At 33.7% G+C, this 14,937-nt stretch overlaps 2 protein-coding genes across 10 annotated transcripts; one reads left to right on the top strand and one right to left on the bottom strand.

Annotated features, from left to right (window-relative positions):
• Positions 1-37: 37 nt before the first annotated feature.
• On the bottom strand, positions 38-14,014 carry LOC112459717. 6 transcript variants are annotated; one of them, XM_025023982.1, is made up of 6 exons: positions 4,458-4,913; positions 1,871-1,891; positions 1,380-1,514; positions 612-716; positions 432-500; positions 38-331 (listed from the first exon to the last, which is right to left on the bottom strand). In XM_025023982.1, the coding sequence occupies exons 1-6, from the start codon at positions 4,585-4,587 to the stop codon at positions 78-80; spliced, it is 714 nt and encodes a 237-aa protein (XP_024879750.1). In that variant the 5' UTR covers positions 4,588-4,913; the 3' UTR covers positions 38-77. The 6 variants fall into 6 exon arrangements, 1 of the variants encoding a protein (XP_024879750.1); XR_003041354.1 differs by lacking the exons at positions 38-331; positions 432-500; positions 612-716; ... (1 more) ...; positions 1,871-1,891; positions 4,458-4,913 and adding exons at positions 7,315-7,779; positions 7,877-8,092; positions 8,341-8,416; ... (1 more) ...; positions 10,289-10,359; positions 10,446-10,581; XR_003041355.1 differs by lacking the exons at positions 38-331; positions 432-500; positions 612-716; ... (1 more) ...; positions 1,871-1,891; positions 4,458-4,913 and adding exons at positions 7,315-7,779; positions 7,877-8,092; positions 8,341-8,416; positions 9,965-10,211; positions 13,874-14,014.
• On the top strand, positions 5,574-7,276 carry LOC112459718. 4 transcript variants are annotated; one of them, XM_025023987.1, is made up of 6 exons: positions 5,575-5,700; positions 5,939-6,002; positions 6,100-6,300; positions 6,492-6,507; positions 6,593-6,737; positions 6,967-7,274. In XM_025023987.1, exons 2-5 carry the CDS (start codon positions 5,946-5,948, stop codon positions 6,628-6,630), a joined length of 312 nt encoding a protein of 103 aa, XP_024879755.1. In that variant the 5' UTR covers positions 5,575-5,700; positions 5,939-5,945; the 3' UTR covers positions 6,631-6,737; positions 6,967-7,274. The 4 variants fall into 4 exon arrangements, with proteins under 4 accessions (XP_024879754.1, XP_024879752.1, XP_024879755.1 ...); XM_025023986.1 differs by lacking the exon at positions 6,492-6,507 and having other exon boundaries at positions 5,574-5,700; positions 6,547-6,737; positions 6,967-7,275; XM_025023984.1 differs by lacking the exon at positions 6,492-6,507 and having other exon boundaries at positions 5,574-5,700; positions 6,967-7,275.
• Positions 14,015-14,937: the final 923 nt, after the last annotated feature.

Consider the following 14,937-nt stretch of genomic DNA (forward strand, 5'->3'; position numbering starts at 1 on the left):
ATCGATAAAGAATTTGAATACATAACAAGTTCTTTATCAAAGGCAGAAATACAGTACACTTTGCTCATAACAAAAATTTAGGTATGACATTCACTATCGATAACTAAAGTCATTACATTTGTAATATAACTGTAACATTTGTTACCTGTACCAATGTTGTTCATACGACACTGGTTTCCAAATTGAAAAAAATTAAAAAATATTAAAAAATAATACTTTTTATACGTACGAATAGAACCAGTGATACTGGTGGACGTGGCAACAGATGTTGATGCAGCTGGTTCTATGCTGGAACCCATTTCGTTGAACTCGCCAATCATCTGGTCAGATGCTGAAAAATAATTGTAATAAGTCGTTATGTCATAGATGTAATTGTTAAATAAACACTCTCCATTAAATTACTGAGAATTTTGCATAATAAATATACCTACCGGAGATATGAAGTGTTGACGTCATTGGATCTTCACAGGTCACTGTAGCTTCTGATATCTGGTCAGCCACTGAAATATTTATTGAAATATTAATTTTCAACCCAAAGCTAAATATTTCTTAATCGCATACAGTGTATACAATATAACACACACAGTTGAATTAACTAATAATAAACTTACAATTACTAATAGGAGCACTGATACGTGTGGATGTTTCTGCGGATGTTGCAATAACATTTACAACAGGGCTCAATTCACAGACTTCATGAAGCATCTGCTGAAAGTCTGAAAAATAATTGTAATAATAAGAAAATAATGACATAATAATAGAAGTGAAGAGAAATTATTAAATATTAAATATTAATTGGAAAATTACTTCTAATAGAAGCTAAGCAGAGAAAGACTTTCGCAGATAATGTTTATTATTTAGAATTCTTATATGAATGTGAAAAAAGGTGTTTGCTGATATAATTTATTTATGAAAATTATTGAGTCCAAATCTAAATTTAATAACGACAAGACCTCTATTCATAAAAGAAGAGTCAATGTCACTTGTATGTTTACAACAAACATTAATGACATTAATTTTAATTCAAACTTAAAAACATTTGATATAAAAATAAATAAATATTTCATTATTAAAAATTAATGTTAATAATATTTGTTATAAAAATATTTCATATTTGTTAGAATAGTACTACAAACTTTTTACCAGAAGGCTGTATTTATCACGTTTTAATATTGTATCAAAAACATTAAATTTGGAAAAATTCATACAATTCAATATAAAATTATCTTATGATAAATTCTTTATATACAAATTTTCCTTGTTTACTGTACAGACTTTCAAAACCCATCAATCCATTATAAATAAATAAATAAATAAAATATATGGACATGCTGTTGCAGATTATAAATATTAAATATCTTAAATAAAATATATATTACCATCATTCCCTGGAAATGCAAAGGGTACAGCATCTGGGTTGAGGGGCCTAGAATTCCTTGGTGTTTCTGTTAACTCGTCTATGAAGGACACCTTCCTGTAGCATGACTCATTAAAATGAGCTGAGCACACACGAGCTGCATCAATAAATTCCATAATTAATTAATTAATTATAATTATTAATCGAAACGTGCATTAAAAACATGATATTATCGACAATTCTGAGGAGCTGTTGAACGCCAAAGTGATCAACTATACGAATCATAAAAAAGTGCCTCGATATTATTGTTATTAAATTAATGTTTCAAGTAGTTAAAATTTTTTAAATTTTGCTGATAGTAATTTTACTTGTATTTGAGATGTATTTCAAGTAAATTTATGTTGAAAAATATACAAATATAAACACATGAATTTCCGGCCCTACACGAATGAGCCATCTTAAGAACAATAAAATTATCTTGTAAGTAAATTGTATTAACATTAGTGTACATACCATTTTTCTCCTTAATTTCCCCTATTCTTCGAGTGTATGAAGTTAGCCCCCCTTTTTTTGAAATTCATATTTTTGAAAGTTGTTCCAGGTGGTTCTGACTTTGTACTACATTGTTCCAAAACGATATTCCTTAATTCCCAACAGTTTTTTAATAAAATAAAAAAACAATTTTTTTGGCTGGCCCCCCTTTTTTCGAAAATCGAAATTTTTTATCGCTACAGATTGTTCTAGTTGTTCCAAACATTGTTCCAAAGTATTAGTTCGATTGGTTAAAAACTTTAAGAGATATTGAAAAAAGAAAAATTTTTTAAATAACAGTTTTTGGCTATTTATTAGTAAACAAAATGACTTACAAAACTGTCAATCTAGAACATATTTCTAACCGCGTAGAACAACTCAGAACAAAATTTTTAAGACTAGAACAAGAACCTAAAGGGTACTTTACTCTGTATCGGAAATATTATTTTTCAATTTTCTTCGTTAAAAATCTTGTTCCAGGTTTCCCGTTTTAAAACTATCGTGTTCTCCACTGGAACAACTCAGAACAAAATTTCTAAGACCAGATCAAAAACCTAAAGGGTACTTTACTCTTCATCGGAAATATTATTTTCGGTAATTATGCATAAAAAGACCGCACTCGCCAATGACCTTGACCTTGACATATGTTGTCAAGGTCACCCTCCTGAGTGACCTTTAGAAGGTTTTAGCCGGTGGTCGTTATTTGTTAGAAAGTTATTAACAAAAAAAGTTTGGAGAATATAGCAGCTATTTTGAGTATTAAAAGGCATAAATAACTAATATATATGTCGAAATAGTTTACGCATACACTTGACGCGCGAAACGAGATGCCACATGGGTTAGATGACGCGCTTTAAAAGTATTCAACTGTTTAAGGCAGGCGTCTCGCTACGTGCTAGTCATGTGACTGTTTGTAGGTTTTCACGTTCAAAAATATATTTCAGGCAATTTTTGCTAAGGGAAAAATAATTTTATGAATTATGGTGTAAAATTTCATACGTGACAAAGTATGTTACTTTTTCCAAATTATGTGATTTTTCTCATTTGACTCCGTTTTGATCAGCTGATCATGCGAGTCGTCGAGAAAGATTACAAGTGAGAAAAATACTTTTTGATTGAATTTTGACAATTACTGAGAAAGGGTTTCAAAACGCATGACAGGGGTGTCAATTGGCTAAGAAAGACGAGCCCCACGAACCTGCAACTACAGTGATTAGCCAGCGGCATTGCCAAGTCTTTCCAACCTCATCTCGACCAAAAAATGTCTGCTCGATTACCGCATTTTCACTAAAATAAACTAAAAAATTAGCAGCAAAATCTCCGGTAAACTATGTTTTATGGTTGCATCGGATTCTTCGAAATCTAATGTACAAAAAGCAATGTTTTTTCTCACTTCATCTAATCGAAAAATGCGAAAATATGTGATTGAAACCATGATAGAGCCTTCTTTTTCTGGCCGTCTGTATGAAGTAATGCAAAATTTGTGATTTTCTAGAGTAAATAGTCGGTAAGGAGCCACAGAAAAAATCGACTGCAAAGCTGATCATATAATTTGATATAAAATCCGAAATCAAAAACTTTATCTAATACATGCCCTGACGAGACGACTAACTTAAAGCGCGTCACTAATCTACATGAGTTAAATGACGCGCTTTGAAAGTATTCAACTGTTTAAAGCGCGTCATTTAACCCATGTAGATTAGTGACGCGCGCGCTTTAAACGGTTGAATACTTTTAAAGCGTGTCACTAACTTGTTCCAGTGGAGAACACAATAGTTTTAAAGCGGGAAGCCTGGAACAAAATTTTTAACGAAGAAAATCGGAAAATAATATTTTCGATGAAGAGTAAAGTACCCTTTAGGTTCTTGTTCTGGTCTTAGAAATTTTGTTCTGAGTTGTTCCAGTAGAGAACACGATAGTTTTAAAGCGAGAAGCCTGGAACAAGATTTTTAACGAAAAAAATTGAAAAATAATATTTTCGATGAAGAGTAAAGTATCCTTTAGGTTCTTGTTCTAGTCTTAAAAATTTTGTTCTGAGTTGTTCCAGTGGAGAACACAATAGTTTTAAAGCGGGAAGCCTGGAACAAGATTTTTAACAAAGAAAATTGAAAAATAATATTTTCGATGAAGAGTAAAGTACCCTTTAGGTTCTTGTTCTAGTCTTAAAAATTTTGTTCTGAGTTGTTTTACGCGGTTAGAAATATGTTCTAGATCGACAGTTTTGTAAGTCATTTTGTTTACGAATAAATGGCCAAAAACTGTTATTTTTAAAATTTTTCTTTTTTTAATATCTCTTAAAGTTTTTAACCAATCGAACTAATACTTTGGAACAATGTTTGGAACAACTAGAACAATCTGTAGCGATAAAAAAATTTCAATTTTCGAAAAAAAAGGGGCCAGCCAAAAAAAATTGTTTTTTTTTTATTTTATTAAAAAACTGTTGGGAATTAAGGAATATTGTTTTGGAACAATGTAGTATAAAGTCAAAACAACCTGGAACAACTTTCAAAAATATGAATTTCAAAAAAGGGGGGCTAACTTAAATTCATACACTCCTATTCTTCCACACCATCACAGAGCTCCCTTTTTTTGGAAAATAAAAAAATCGGTAGTTCTCTTTTCCAGAACGGTTTGTGCACCCTTTCATGGCACACAGCGGCATTGTCACTAAATTTGTTTAAAATTTCACTTCTAAACATTAAATCACAAACTGAAACTAATGTAAACACCCGGGAACTTAACCTCGTCACACACTACTTTGCTCTACATATACGGACACTACTCATACACATATAAATCAAATATGGCCGAAAGTTGAGACCGCAGATTGTGACGAAAAATAGACCAGGATAGGAACACACCTTGTTTTATTACATCGGATGCGTTCGGAGAGCTCGCTACCGCGCTACCAACGCTAACGCTATTAATTCCGTTCATGGAGCCATGATAACCTCATAGAAGTTAGCCGGACAATTTCGACTTACGACATTTTTTTTTACGAATCGATTGTTAGTCGTTTGTTATTGATTGTTAGACCAATTAGAACGTTTGTTAGTTAATAGTTTTTACGTAATCACGAAAATAATTTTTAGTGTTAATTTAGCCGGTAAATATAGAATCCTTTACAATTTTTTATTCAAACCGTGGTCAATCGATGCGGAATCGTTTGTTAGTTCCGAATATACTAAGGGCCAAAGCACATAACATGGCGTAGCGATATACCGTAGTCCCCGAACTGACAGATCAGGATACGCCAAAGCTTGTGCGTTAGGGCCAAAGCACATATGACAGTCGTAGTCGTGGACGTAAGTAACGCACAAGCTTTGGCGTATCCTGATCTGTCAGGTCGGGGTCTACGACCGTCGTATATCGCTACGCCATGTTATGTGCTTTGGCCCTTACTTACATCCACGACTACGACTGTCATATGTCATATGTGCTTTGGCCTTTAGTAAAACGTTTGTTAGATCACGGTTTCGCTAAAAAAAGCAAAAAACTGGCTGCGTTCAGCCGAACCTCTGCTTAGCGAAGCGAAAGGTAGCAATTAAGTGTAATTGGCTGGATCCAAAGATAAGAACCAATCATATTCAGTTGCTACCTTTCGCTTCGCTAAGCAGAGGTTCGGCTGGACACGGCCACTGTATATCGTTTAGCTGCCGGAGAGTGGAGGTGAGACGTAGAATATGTGGTGGTTTCGGAACGCATTACGTAATAGTTTATTAACACGGGAAACGTGCTTAACCTATTTTCAATTTATTTATCAGATTTGTTTATGCTTAATACCTGGCTACATTTCACGTGCAAAAATATAAGTAAGTGTAAAATGCAAATTTAATTCTGAACTTAGTAAAAAGTATCCTTGCAATATGAAAGAGATATAGATTGCAAAAGTAGAGAGGTAACCTACTAAAGTTGTATTTGAACATATACATCAAATTACAGATTTATGAAATATAGAAATAAACTTATATTGTATGTACAAGTAGATATAAGTAATTTTGTCATCGTACGGAAACTTGCAGTTCAAACCAACCATAAAATTGTTTGCAGATGCTTGATGTCATTGATGTCATTAAGAGGTAGAAAAGCAGTGGAATACTTCATGCACTTCCAAGTAAGTTAGAAAAGCATTAGCGAAGCTACTTAATCTTGTACAAATCATATTAAAGTACACATTAAAGAAATATAAATATATTTTATCATTGTGTAAGGGTTGGAATCTGTCTTGGGACAAACGCAAAAAGAGAAGCCATAAGATGTCAAAGCGCTTAATCGAAACAAAACAGAGCATCAAGAACCTCGTCGTAGAGCGAGAAGCGGTGGCAGTCGAGCTGCATCATCTACGACCGGAATTTCCAAAGATGGCAGTTCAGGCTAACACGCTGATTATTATACAGAAGTTTCATTTTCAAGTTACAAATTTGATTTTGGACGTTTCAGAACTTTTATAATTTAATAACAGAAAGAGATAGTAGCAATAACTTGAAAAATATGTGTAACGCTGATTGACTATCGTGTTGTGAGGGCGTAATTTTCTTAACGTTGCCGCGCTATGAAAGATTTAATTTACCGCATGATTTAATTTATCCGTATGATATTGCAGATCGAGGACTGCGAAAGTAAGAAAAGTTTATAAGAATTACATTTGTAATTTATAGAACGTAAACATAGAAGAGGATACAGAGAGTAGTTCTGATTACATAGGTAAAACAAGTGACGATGAACACAGTGGGTGGTGGTAGCCAATCTGGAGCCAGTATGAAACCAGGCGATGATCTTGATACAGATAGCACATTAAAACGGATTCTAGAGCAGGATTATGACCTAGCTAATGAGTAATAAGAACAAGGTAAGCTAGTAATTAAATTTTAGTTAATATACATATATATTACTGATATAAGCTATAAAGCGTTTGTGCCGGATACATTTTTCAACAACTAAAAACTATTCCTGCTGTTTGCATTTTATTTACTTTTCATATTTAAATTAAAATTATACAAAAATTGTAATTTATGTTAAAAACTAATCTTTCACTGAAAACAAATATCATACAAATATATCACTGATATTTATTTCAGCTTATACTTCCGGCGCAACCTACTGTGATAAATATTCCAGAATCTCTGGCACAGCATTTCACTACGACGCAGTTTACAAATATCCCAGAGAAACCTTAACTCTCATATCGCAGTTTACGAATATCTCAGAGAAACTCTCTGATTGTGTCGATTAATTATCGAACGGAAAAAGGAAAATACAATAGCAATGTTTTTTTTACGTATCAGGATAAGCTGTGATTATATAAAAAAAGAAAGAAAAAAATAACGGAAAACAGAACCGAGCAGGAGCAGGATGCAACAGGATATCTGTATTTCTAGAAAGTCTGATTTTGTAAATTATTCTACGAGGAAAACACTTGTGTATTATATATATATATGTATATGCGGATATGCGATATACAATTTGATATGATATATGATCTATGACGTTTGTTTATTACTATGTAAAGTGACAGACTTCGAAATTAAACATTAATTACTGTTAATCGTGGCGTTTTGAATTTACTCTTTTTCTTTTTTTTTATCTAAAGCGGATCATAAGAAAGTGAGAAAATTGGAGACTTTTCATTGTCTTAAGCAATAATCTCGTTCCTGTCCATCGCCGTTGTTGACGTTATCTATACGCTTGCGTAATACCGGAATTAATGTCTTATATGCAAGAGTTGCAGAGAAGCTCTCAGAAATATATAAATCTAATACTGGTTGAAAGTGCTGGTACTTTCTATCGGATACGAGTCCGATAATATATAAAAGGCACTCAAAGACCATGTCATCGTAGACATCACTGTCTGAATTACTCATTAAGATATTAAATAAAGCATCCAAAACATCCTGGAACGTAATAATTTCAATATAATTTTCCCTTATAGAAACATTATTTTTTATTATGTACGTAATCTTAATTTTCGTTAAATCAGATTTATTTTACCTGCAGAAACTTCACTATTTCCTCCCCGTCAACTTTCATTGAAGCAGCTAAAGATTCTTTTAAGTCCGTATTGTGCGATGCTCAATTAAGTAAATCTAATAAGTCTACATTCTGGGTTAATTTAGTTGAGCAAATATTGGTCGCTATCAAAAAACTATCCGTAATGCTTAATGTTAGCGATCCTAAACTTGGCTTTTTTTCCATGTTTAATTCAATCTAAAACACAGACAAAAATAAAGAAAAAGTCAGTGATATATTTGTATAATATTTGTTTTCAGAGAAAGATTAGGTTTTAACATAAATTCAAATTATACAATCCTTGTATAATTTTAATTTAAATATGAAAAGTAAATAAAATGCAAACAGCAGGAATAGTTCTTAGTTGTTGAAAAATGTATCTGGCACAAACGCTTTATAGCTTATATCTGTAATATATATTAACTAAAAATTAATTACTAGTTTACCTTATTTTTATTTGGTAGATCTTGCTTGTCCTTCACCTCACTTGAATGCCGCCTATCGCCGAATCTGCTCTCCATCCTGGAAGCAAAACAGTCCACGTGAATGTTTATATGTTGTTCGTAATTTTGCCGGTCCGCACTGTACGCGTCGGGGCGCAATAATCTCCCGGTCGGAGTCAGTCCGCGAACGGGAGAGGAAATTCAATCAACTGAATCGTTGGTAGAGAGAAGCACTTTATTTTACAGTTTCGGATTATCGCGCTTGACGTGTCACTCTCGTGGCTTCTGAAGGCTCACTAAATTCCTGGCCGCGACCGAGGAACGGTTTCCGCGCGTGAAACGCGTGATCGAAGCGTGATCGACGGCCTGTCTTCGCAGGCATGGAATGTCTTTGTCTGATTTCGTAAATATTCGATCACGCGTTCCGCACCTGCGGTGACAAGCTTCTAACACCACGTAATTCTCCAAGGACGAGAATGTTAGACAGAGACCCGAAGAATCGGTGAATAAAAGTACAAGTTATACGTTGCATGTATGCTAGGATAACTCGGCTCGCCCGAAAATCGGCCAGGAGGTAGACGTATCGCACGTCCGGCACGTCCTCGATTAACGTTAACGTCAATGATTGAAAGCCACGACATGAAATATACAATAATAAATTATATGCGAGACGAAAAAGACGAGAAAATTTCGAAGAGAAACGATAGAATTTCATCGTCGTCAGATGATTGCAGATTAATTAATTTCAATAATGGATTTGATAGAATATCTGAACGTCACGAACAGTCTACTTGCTATTTCAAAAATAAAAAAGGATTTAAATGATTTTCTTTTAGCAATAAATCTCACCTCCTGTACTACACCGCACCGCGATGTCCCTGATTTAATTAATTTCTTTGCAATCTTCTAATTCGATAACACTTTAAATTGCAACAATTAAGAAAGTAAGCTGAAGATATATAATTATCGCGAGACTCAAGAAGCAAATTAGGAATTATTGGTGGCGAAATAAATGTTACTTATTCGGTCAAATTAGGAATGTTCTACCGAAGTAAAAAAAGCGAGGTAGAATAAATTTATTTCACGTCCGAATTTTGTACATAAATTATTTGAACTAAATTGGCGTGTTAAGTTAAGTGGTTTATCTGTTCGAATAGTATTGACGCTGTTTCTTTTTTTAACAGGTTTATTAACTTGTGGTCAAGAAAAATGTCAAAATTTTTTAAGGTTTAATCTATACAATAGGTGTAGTAATCCTTAAGTCCTAAGAAATTAACCAATCGTAGTTAATTATTTTCCTCACATTCGATTGTGATTGATCAATTTCTCACAGCAGATCTTAATGGAACACTTAATAAAGTTGTAGGTAGTATTTCATTGTCGGATCTTTTATATTTAAGACCGGCTGGAGTATAATCTTAAGAGAAAGAGATGTTATAAACTAATCACTCGATTGTTAGATATAACAGAGCCGTATTATCAACCTTAAGCCATTGTCTTGAAATAAGATCCGACTATGTATACTAGCCTTAATTTTACTCATTAATTCTTCCTTTGGAATAACGATTGCTTGTTCGTTGCTTAGCAAGGAAGATTTTACAGAAAAATATATTGCTCTTTTTCTTACCTATATAACAGGAGATGAGGTAATATGCGAAATCGAAATATATACGCAAGCCGTCCGCGACTTCTCTGCTTATATTTACTTCGTTTACTGTTTTCTCTATGGTATTATTCACTTTATTCCGTTATTGAGGTTTCTTTGTTCGTAATATTCTCGGTTCGGAATATTCGTAAACTGCGTCGTAGTAAAATGCTATGCCAAAGATTCCGGAATATTTATCACAGTAGGTTGCGCCGGAACTATGTACAAGCTGAAATAAATATCAATGATATATTTGTATACCTACTATTTGTTTTCAGGGAAAGATTAGTTTTTAATATAAATTACAATTAATGCGAATCAATGAGAATGACACCGGCGGCTTTTCCGCCTCTCTGTATATGAACTGGACGACAAATCTGACAAATAAATTGAAAATAGTTTAAGCACGTTTTCCGTGTTGATAAACTATTACGTAATGCGTTCCACATATTCTACGTCTCACCCCCACTCTCCGGCAGCTAAACGATATACAGTTTTTCGCTTTTTTTAGCGATACCTAACAAACGTTTTACTTAGTATATATTCGGAACTAACAAACGATTCCGCATCGATTGACCACGGTTTGAATCGAAAATTGTAAGAATTTTATATTTACTGGCTAAATTAACACTAAAAATTATTTTCGTGATTACGTAAAAACTATTAACTAACAAACGTTCTAATTAGTCTAACAATCAATAACAAACGACTAACAATTGATTCGTAAAAAAAAATGTCGTAAGTCAAAATTGTCCGGCTAACTTCTATGAGATGCCATGATAGCGCTAGCGAATGCAAGCGAATGCGAGCTCCATGAACAGCAGTAGTGTACTATAGCGTAGCGTTTCGTAGACCTCGGCGCCACCAAATTTGAAAACCTGAGTTAATAAATGCTGCTGTATCAATTATTTCTTTAATATTTTCAAGAGTAGTATGTGTGTAAATGAATACGATTCATATTCGTAGTAAAACAATTTAAAGAAACTATTTTACAAAATATAAAAAAGCGATTTCCAATTCATGAAACTCATATGTTCGCGGAGCATTTCTGGATCCGACTCTTCAAAGTGTTAGAGGTACATTGCTGAATATCTCGCAGACAAGCAGCAATCTCCTAAGGAATTTTTAATATATATGATCCACAAAATGATGATTCCCCTGAACATAAAAAATGAGCAGGTTAGATTATTTTTGACATTGTGTTCGAGATCCGTCGAACTTTCCTACACGAAACATCGGCTCGAAAACATTATTATATTTAACATCGAGAAATACCGATGTTTATGTTGTTCAAGCTCTGTCGAACTTGTGCGAAATATACGTTCCCCGCGATCCCCGCGCCCTCGAAGCCCATCGATCGCGATCACGCGTTACGAGAGTGCTCCCTTATTTGTCGGAGCACGGAAACGGCTGTTTTGACGCGTGATGTGACCATACGGACGAATAGCGATTCAGCTCTCATCGCGCGTTCGTTCCTGAAAAACAACCCTTGTGAGTAAACGACGAATTCGCTCGCCGGACAGTCAGTCGTTGCTGAGGATTCCTAGCCTCAAGTCGTGAGCTAGAACTCATAACCAAAAATCGTAGCGTATCAATCCTCGTCTAAAGACAGCACGGCTCTCTCCCTCTCAAATCGCTACGTGAATCGCTACTCGTTCGTTTCGTCTTAACGTGCGGATCAAAGTTATTTATAATTAAGTGTGCTACTTAGCGAGGGGTCCGAAAACTTCCGGTCGTGCTCCGCTCGCGATCGTTCTTCTGCCGCGCGTTCAAGATTTCCGTTCGACGCGTACAAGATCTCCGCTACGCGAGAGGCTTCGATGCAGGAAGCTGAGACAAGATTTCCGTTCGCGATATCTGGCAGAAAAGTACGAACGACTCAGAAGATTTCCGAATCCGCGGCGCACGATCCGTTGTTCCCCCTCGCGTCTTTTTCGTTCTTGAAATAAAGACTATATATTTCTTTGTGCAATCTGTGTTCCGAGTGTTTTCATCCTCCTTCCTCCCGCGAATTTACGACTCGCGGTATCCACGCTTCTCGCTCAACTCTGAGCGGAATCCAGATTCAGGGCGACCGTCGTAAAGCGACGCCCGAACACATTGTTTTTATATAAAATAAGAAATATAATTAAATATATTTTTTAATAATATATCTATATTCGGTTCCATTTGATTATATGCTATATAAAATTAATTTATACTTTTAATACAATTAAAAAATTAGTGTATATGAATTTTGTCCATTAAGCTATATATGACTTTTATTATGGTTTTTATAAACTATATATCTTAGCAATATCTAGCATTACCTTAGTCTAGGTAATTTACAGTATCTAGATTTACAAAATCTAGGCTTAATATTGTAATTAAGCCTAGTATATATAAGTCTTACATATAGTTTATATTTGCAACAGCTTCTATATTAATCACCAAATATAAGATTATTTTTATAATATACAGGGTGTCCGAAAAATCGCCTACTCCACTTCGGGAGGTGATTTGGGACCCAAAAACAAGCAAAAAAGTTCATACAAACATAGGTCCGGAAATGAGCCGTTTCCGAGTTATAGCCATTTTTATGTTCAAAAATCGTAATTTAGAATCCGCTTGGCATCCCTCTTTCTTAATTATTTCTTAAATTAAAAATTTTTATTTTTAAATATTTTTAATTTTTTTAATTTTAATTTTTTTATTTTTTTTCAATTTTTTAATATTTGTAAATACGATTACATTATTTTTAAAAGAAATCAGTTGTTTTCACGGCTACTTGAAATTAGTTGTTTTCACGGCTATTCAAAATCAGTTGTTTTCACGGCTACTTGAAATCAGTTGTTTTCACGCCTATTCAAAATCAGTAAGTAAATCACGGCTTTTCAATAAGTTTCAAATTATTATTTAACAACACCTTACTTTTAGGTTGTATCTAATCTTTCCGTATTCATCAATGGATCGTTTAAGTTTTAATGAATTAGCTGATATGCATCTTATGTATGGTCTTGCTCAAAGTAATGCTGCCGAGGCAAGAAGATTAGACATCCAGTCTTTTCCAAATCGAGATGTACCGGGAATAGCGTCTTTTCGAAATGTAGACAAAAACTTGAGAGAATTTGGTAATTGTAATTAAAAAAAATTAAAAATAAAAATTTACGATTTTTGAACATAAAAGTGGCTATAACTCGGAAACGGCTCATTTCCGGACCTATGTTTGTATGAACTTTTTTGCTTGTTTTTGGGTCCCGAATCACCTCCCGAAGTAGAGTAGGCGATTTTTCGGACACCCTGTATATAAGTTAAATTCTCATGTTTAGTTTTACTTTTTCATAATAGCAGATTATTTTAATAAGTCATGTGAGCTTCTTGGAGTTAAAAAATTACGATTGGATTTGGCTGCGAAACATACAATAAGCATTATTCCTCCTGAAGATCCCATTCTTGTCGAAGTTATAAAAAGTTAAAAAATATTTACATATGTCAGAATCTATTATCGAAGATCCTCTACAATGGTGGAATAAATTAAATGAAGTTGTCACTGCCGAATTTGTACAAATTGGTATGCTGCATTTATGCCATACCGCTATTACAAGTTCAGCATCTGAATGCGCGTTTTCTTCTGCAGGTTTGCTTATCACAGCAAAACGTTTTTCGTTAAAACCATCAAAATCTAATAAAATGTTATTTTATTTACGGTAATTTCAAATTAATAAAAGATATGTATTTAAAGTCAGTAAAATAAGTTTTACATTAAGTATATTACTCATATTTATTTATACAACTTAATATGTGAAAAAATATTTAATAAGTAAGAGAGAAAGAAGTCTGATAAAAGATAAGATAAAGAATTTTACTTTATATACCCCAAGGGGCCTTAAAGGGCGTTTTGAAGAGACGTACCCAACCCTAACCTCCAATTCATCCTACTACCTTACTGTTTCCTACTTTCCTACTTTCCTACTTTGGACCAACGGTTTAACGTCTCTTCCGAAAGACGGAGCCCAGTTTTCTCCGCATCTGCACGGAGGGGCGCGGTTTTTTCGGAAAAAACTTTTCCATGATTCATGGCTCTAGTGGACTCGAACCTGGTTCCTCAGATTACGAGTCTGGCGCTCTACCACTAGACCACACCGCCGCCCTAGAAAGAAGTCTGATATCTGATGGTTAAAAGAAGGGTTATATACAGTGAATTTTAAGATAAATTTTATTTTTTTTGTGAAAGAAACCCAGTAAGCAAAAAATCATTATTACAATGTTATTGCAACGATATTCTAGAACTTGTAATGTTGTTAAGTATGTAGTTCTTAATGTTGTATAAAACATCATTATGAATATACTTTGACCACGATTCCGAAATTTCAGTAATGTTGAAATGGGAGTGCCATAACGTTGCAAATAACATTTTGCTAAGGTTTTTCTATCATTCCTGTAACGTTTTTGAGATAAAAATTTAAACGAACTATCAACTTTATTACAATATTATATTAAGATTACCGTAATATTAATTCTAACGTTTATTTAAAGTTATTATTGATATTTTATTTTTATTTCAAGGAGTATGTATTTATTTTCAATAAAATGCACTACACTAATTACCATAAAAAAGTAGTTTTATTTATATGAACAAATATATACATATACATATACATATATAGGTTTTATTATGAGATTTATTTCGTGTGCCAATTATTTCTGCAAATTATCTCTGCCAATTATCTCAGAAAGTATTAATTCTAGGAAGGGATCCTAGGAAGGGATTTTTGAAGTCAACCTTCGGATAAGGGAAATTAAGGTGCCTTCTAACTCTTTTTTAGGCAATGCGATACAGGTGCTCTAGTTTAATATAACTCTTTTACTATTTTTTTCCAAACTCTTATTCTTTCCTTTTAAACAGATTATTAATCTTTCCGGATCTTTACCAAACAGTTGCTGAAAAATAAGAATTTCTCATTCAACTTCAGAAA

This window comes from Temnothorax curvispinosus, unplaced genomic scaffold, assembly GCF_003070985.1.
Source record: "Temnothorax curvispinosus isolate PA1 unplaced genomic scaffold, ASM307098v1 QBEX01010083.1, whole genome shotgun sequence".
NCBI classification, from domain to species: Eukaryota; Metazoa; Arthropoda; class Insecta; order Hymenoptera; family Formicidae; genus Temnothorax; species Temnothorax curvispinosus.

Excerpts from the sequence above, each read along its gene's own strand:
- LOC112459718 (XM_025023984.1), top strand. The coding sequence starts at position 5,946 with ATGTCATTGATGTCATTAAGAGGTAGAAAAGCAGTGGAATACTTCATG. Across the intron at positions 6,003-6,099 it reads AATACTTCATGCACTTCCAA|GGTTGGAATCTGTCTTGGGA; the intron begins GTAAGTTAGAAA and ends TCATTGTGTAAG. Across the intron at positions 6,301-6,592 it reads TACAGAAGTTTCATTTTCAA|GTAAAACAAGTGACGATGAA; the intron begins GTTACAAATTTG and ends CTGATTACATAG.
- LOC112459717 (XM_025023982.1), bottom strand. The coding sequence starts at position 4,587 with ATGTTTAGAAGTGAAATTTTAAACAAATTTAGTGACAATGCCGCTGTG. Across the intron at positions 1,892-4,457 it reads AAAAAGGGAGCTCTGTGATG|GGGAAATTAAGGAGAAAAAT; the intron begins GTGTGGAAGAAT and ends CTCGAAGAATAG. Across the intron at positions 717-1,379 it reads TGCATTTCCAGGGAATGATG|ACTTTCAGCAGATGCTTCAT; the intron begins GTAATATATATT and ends ATTATTTTTCAG.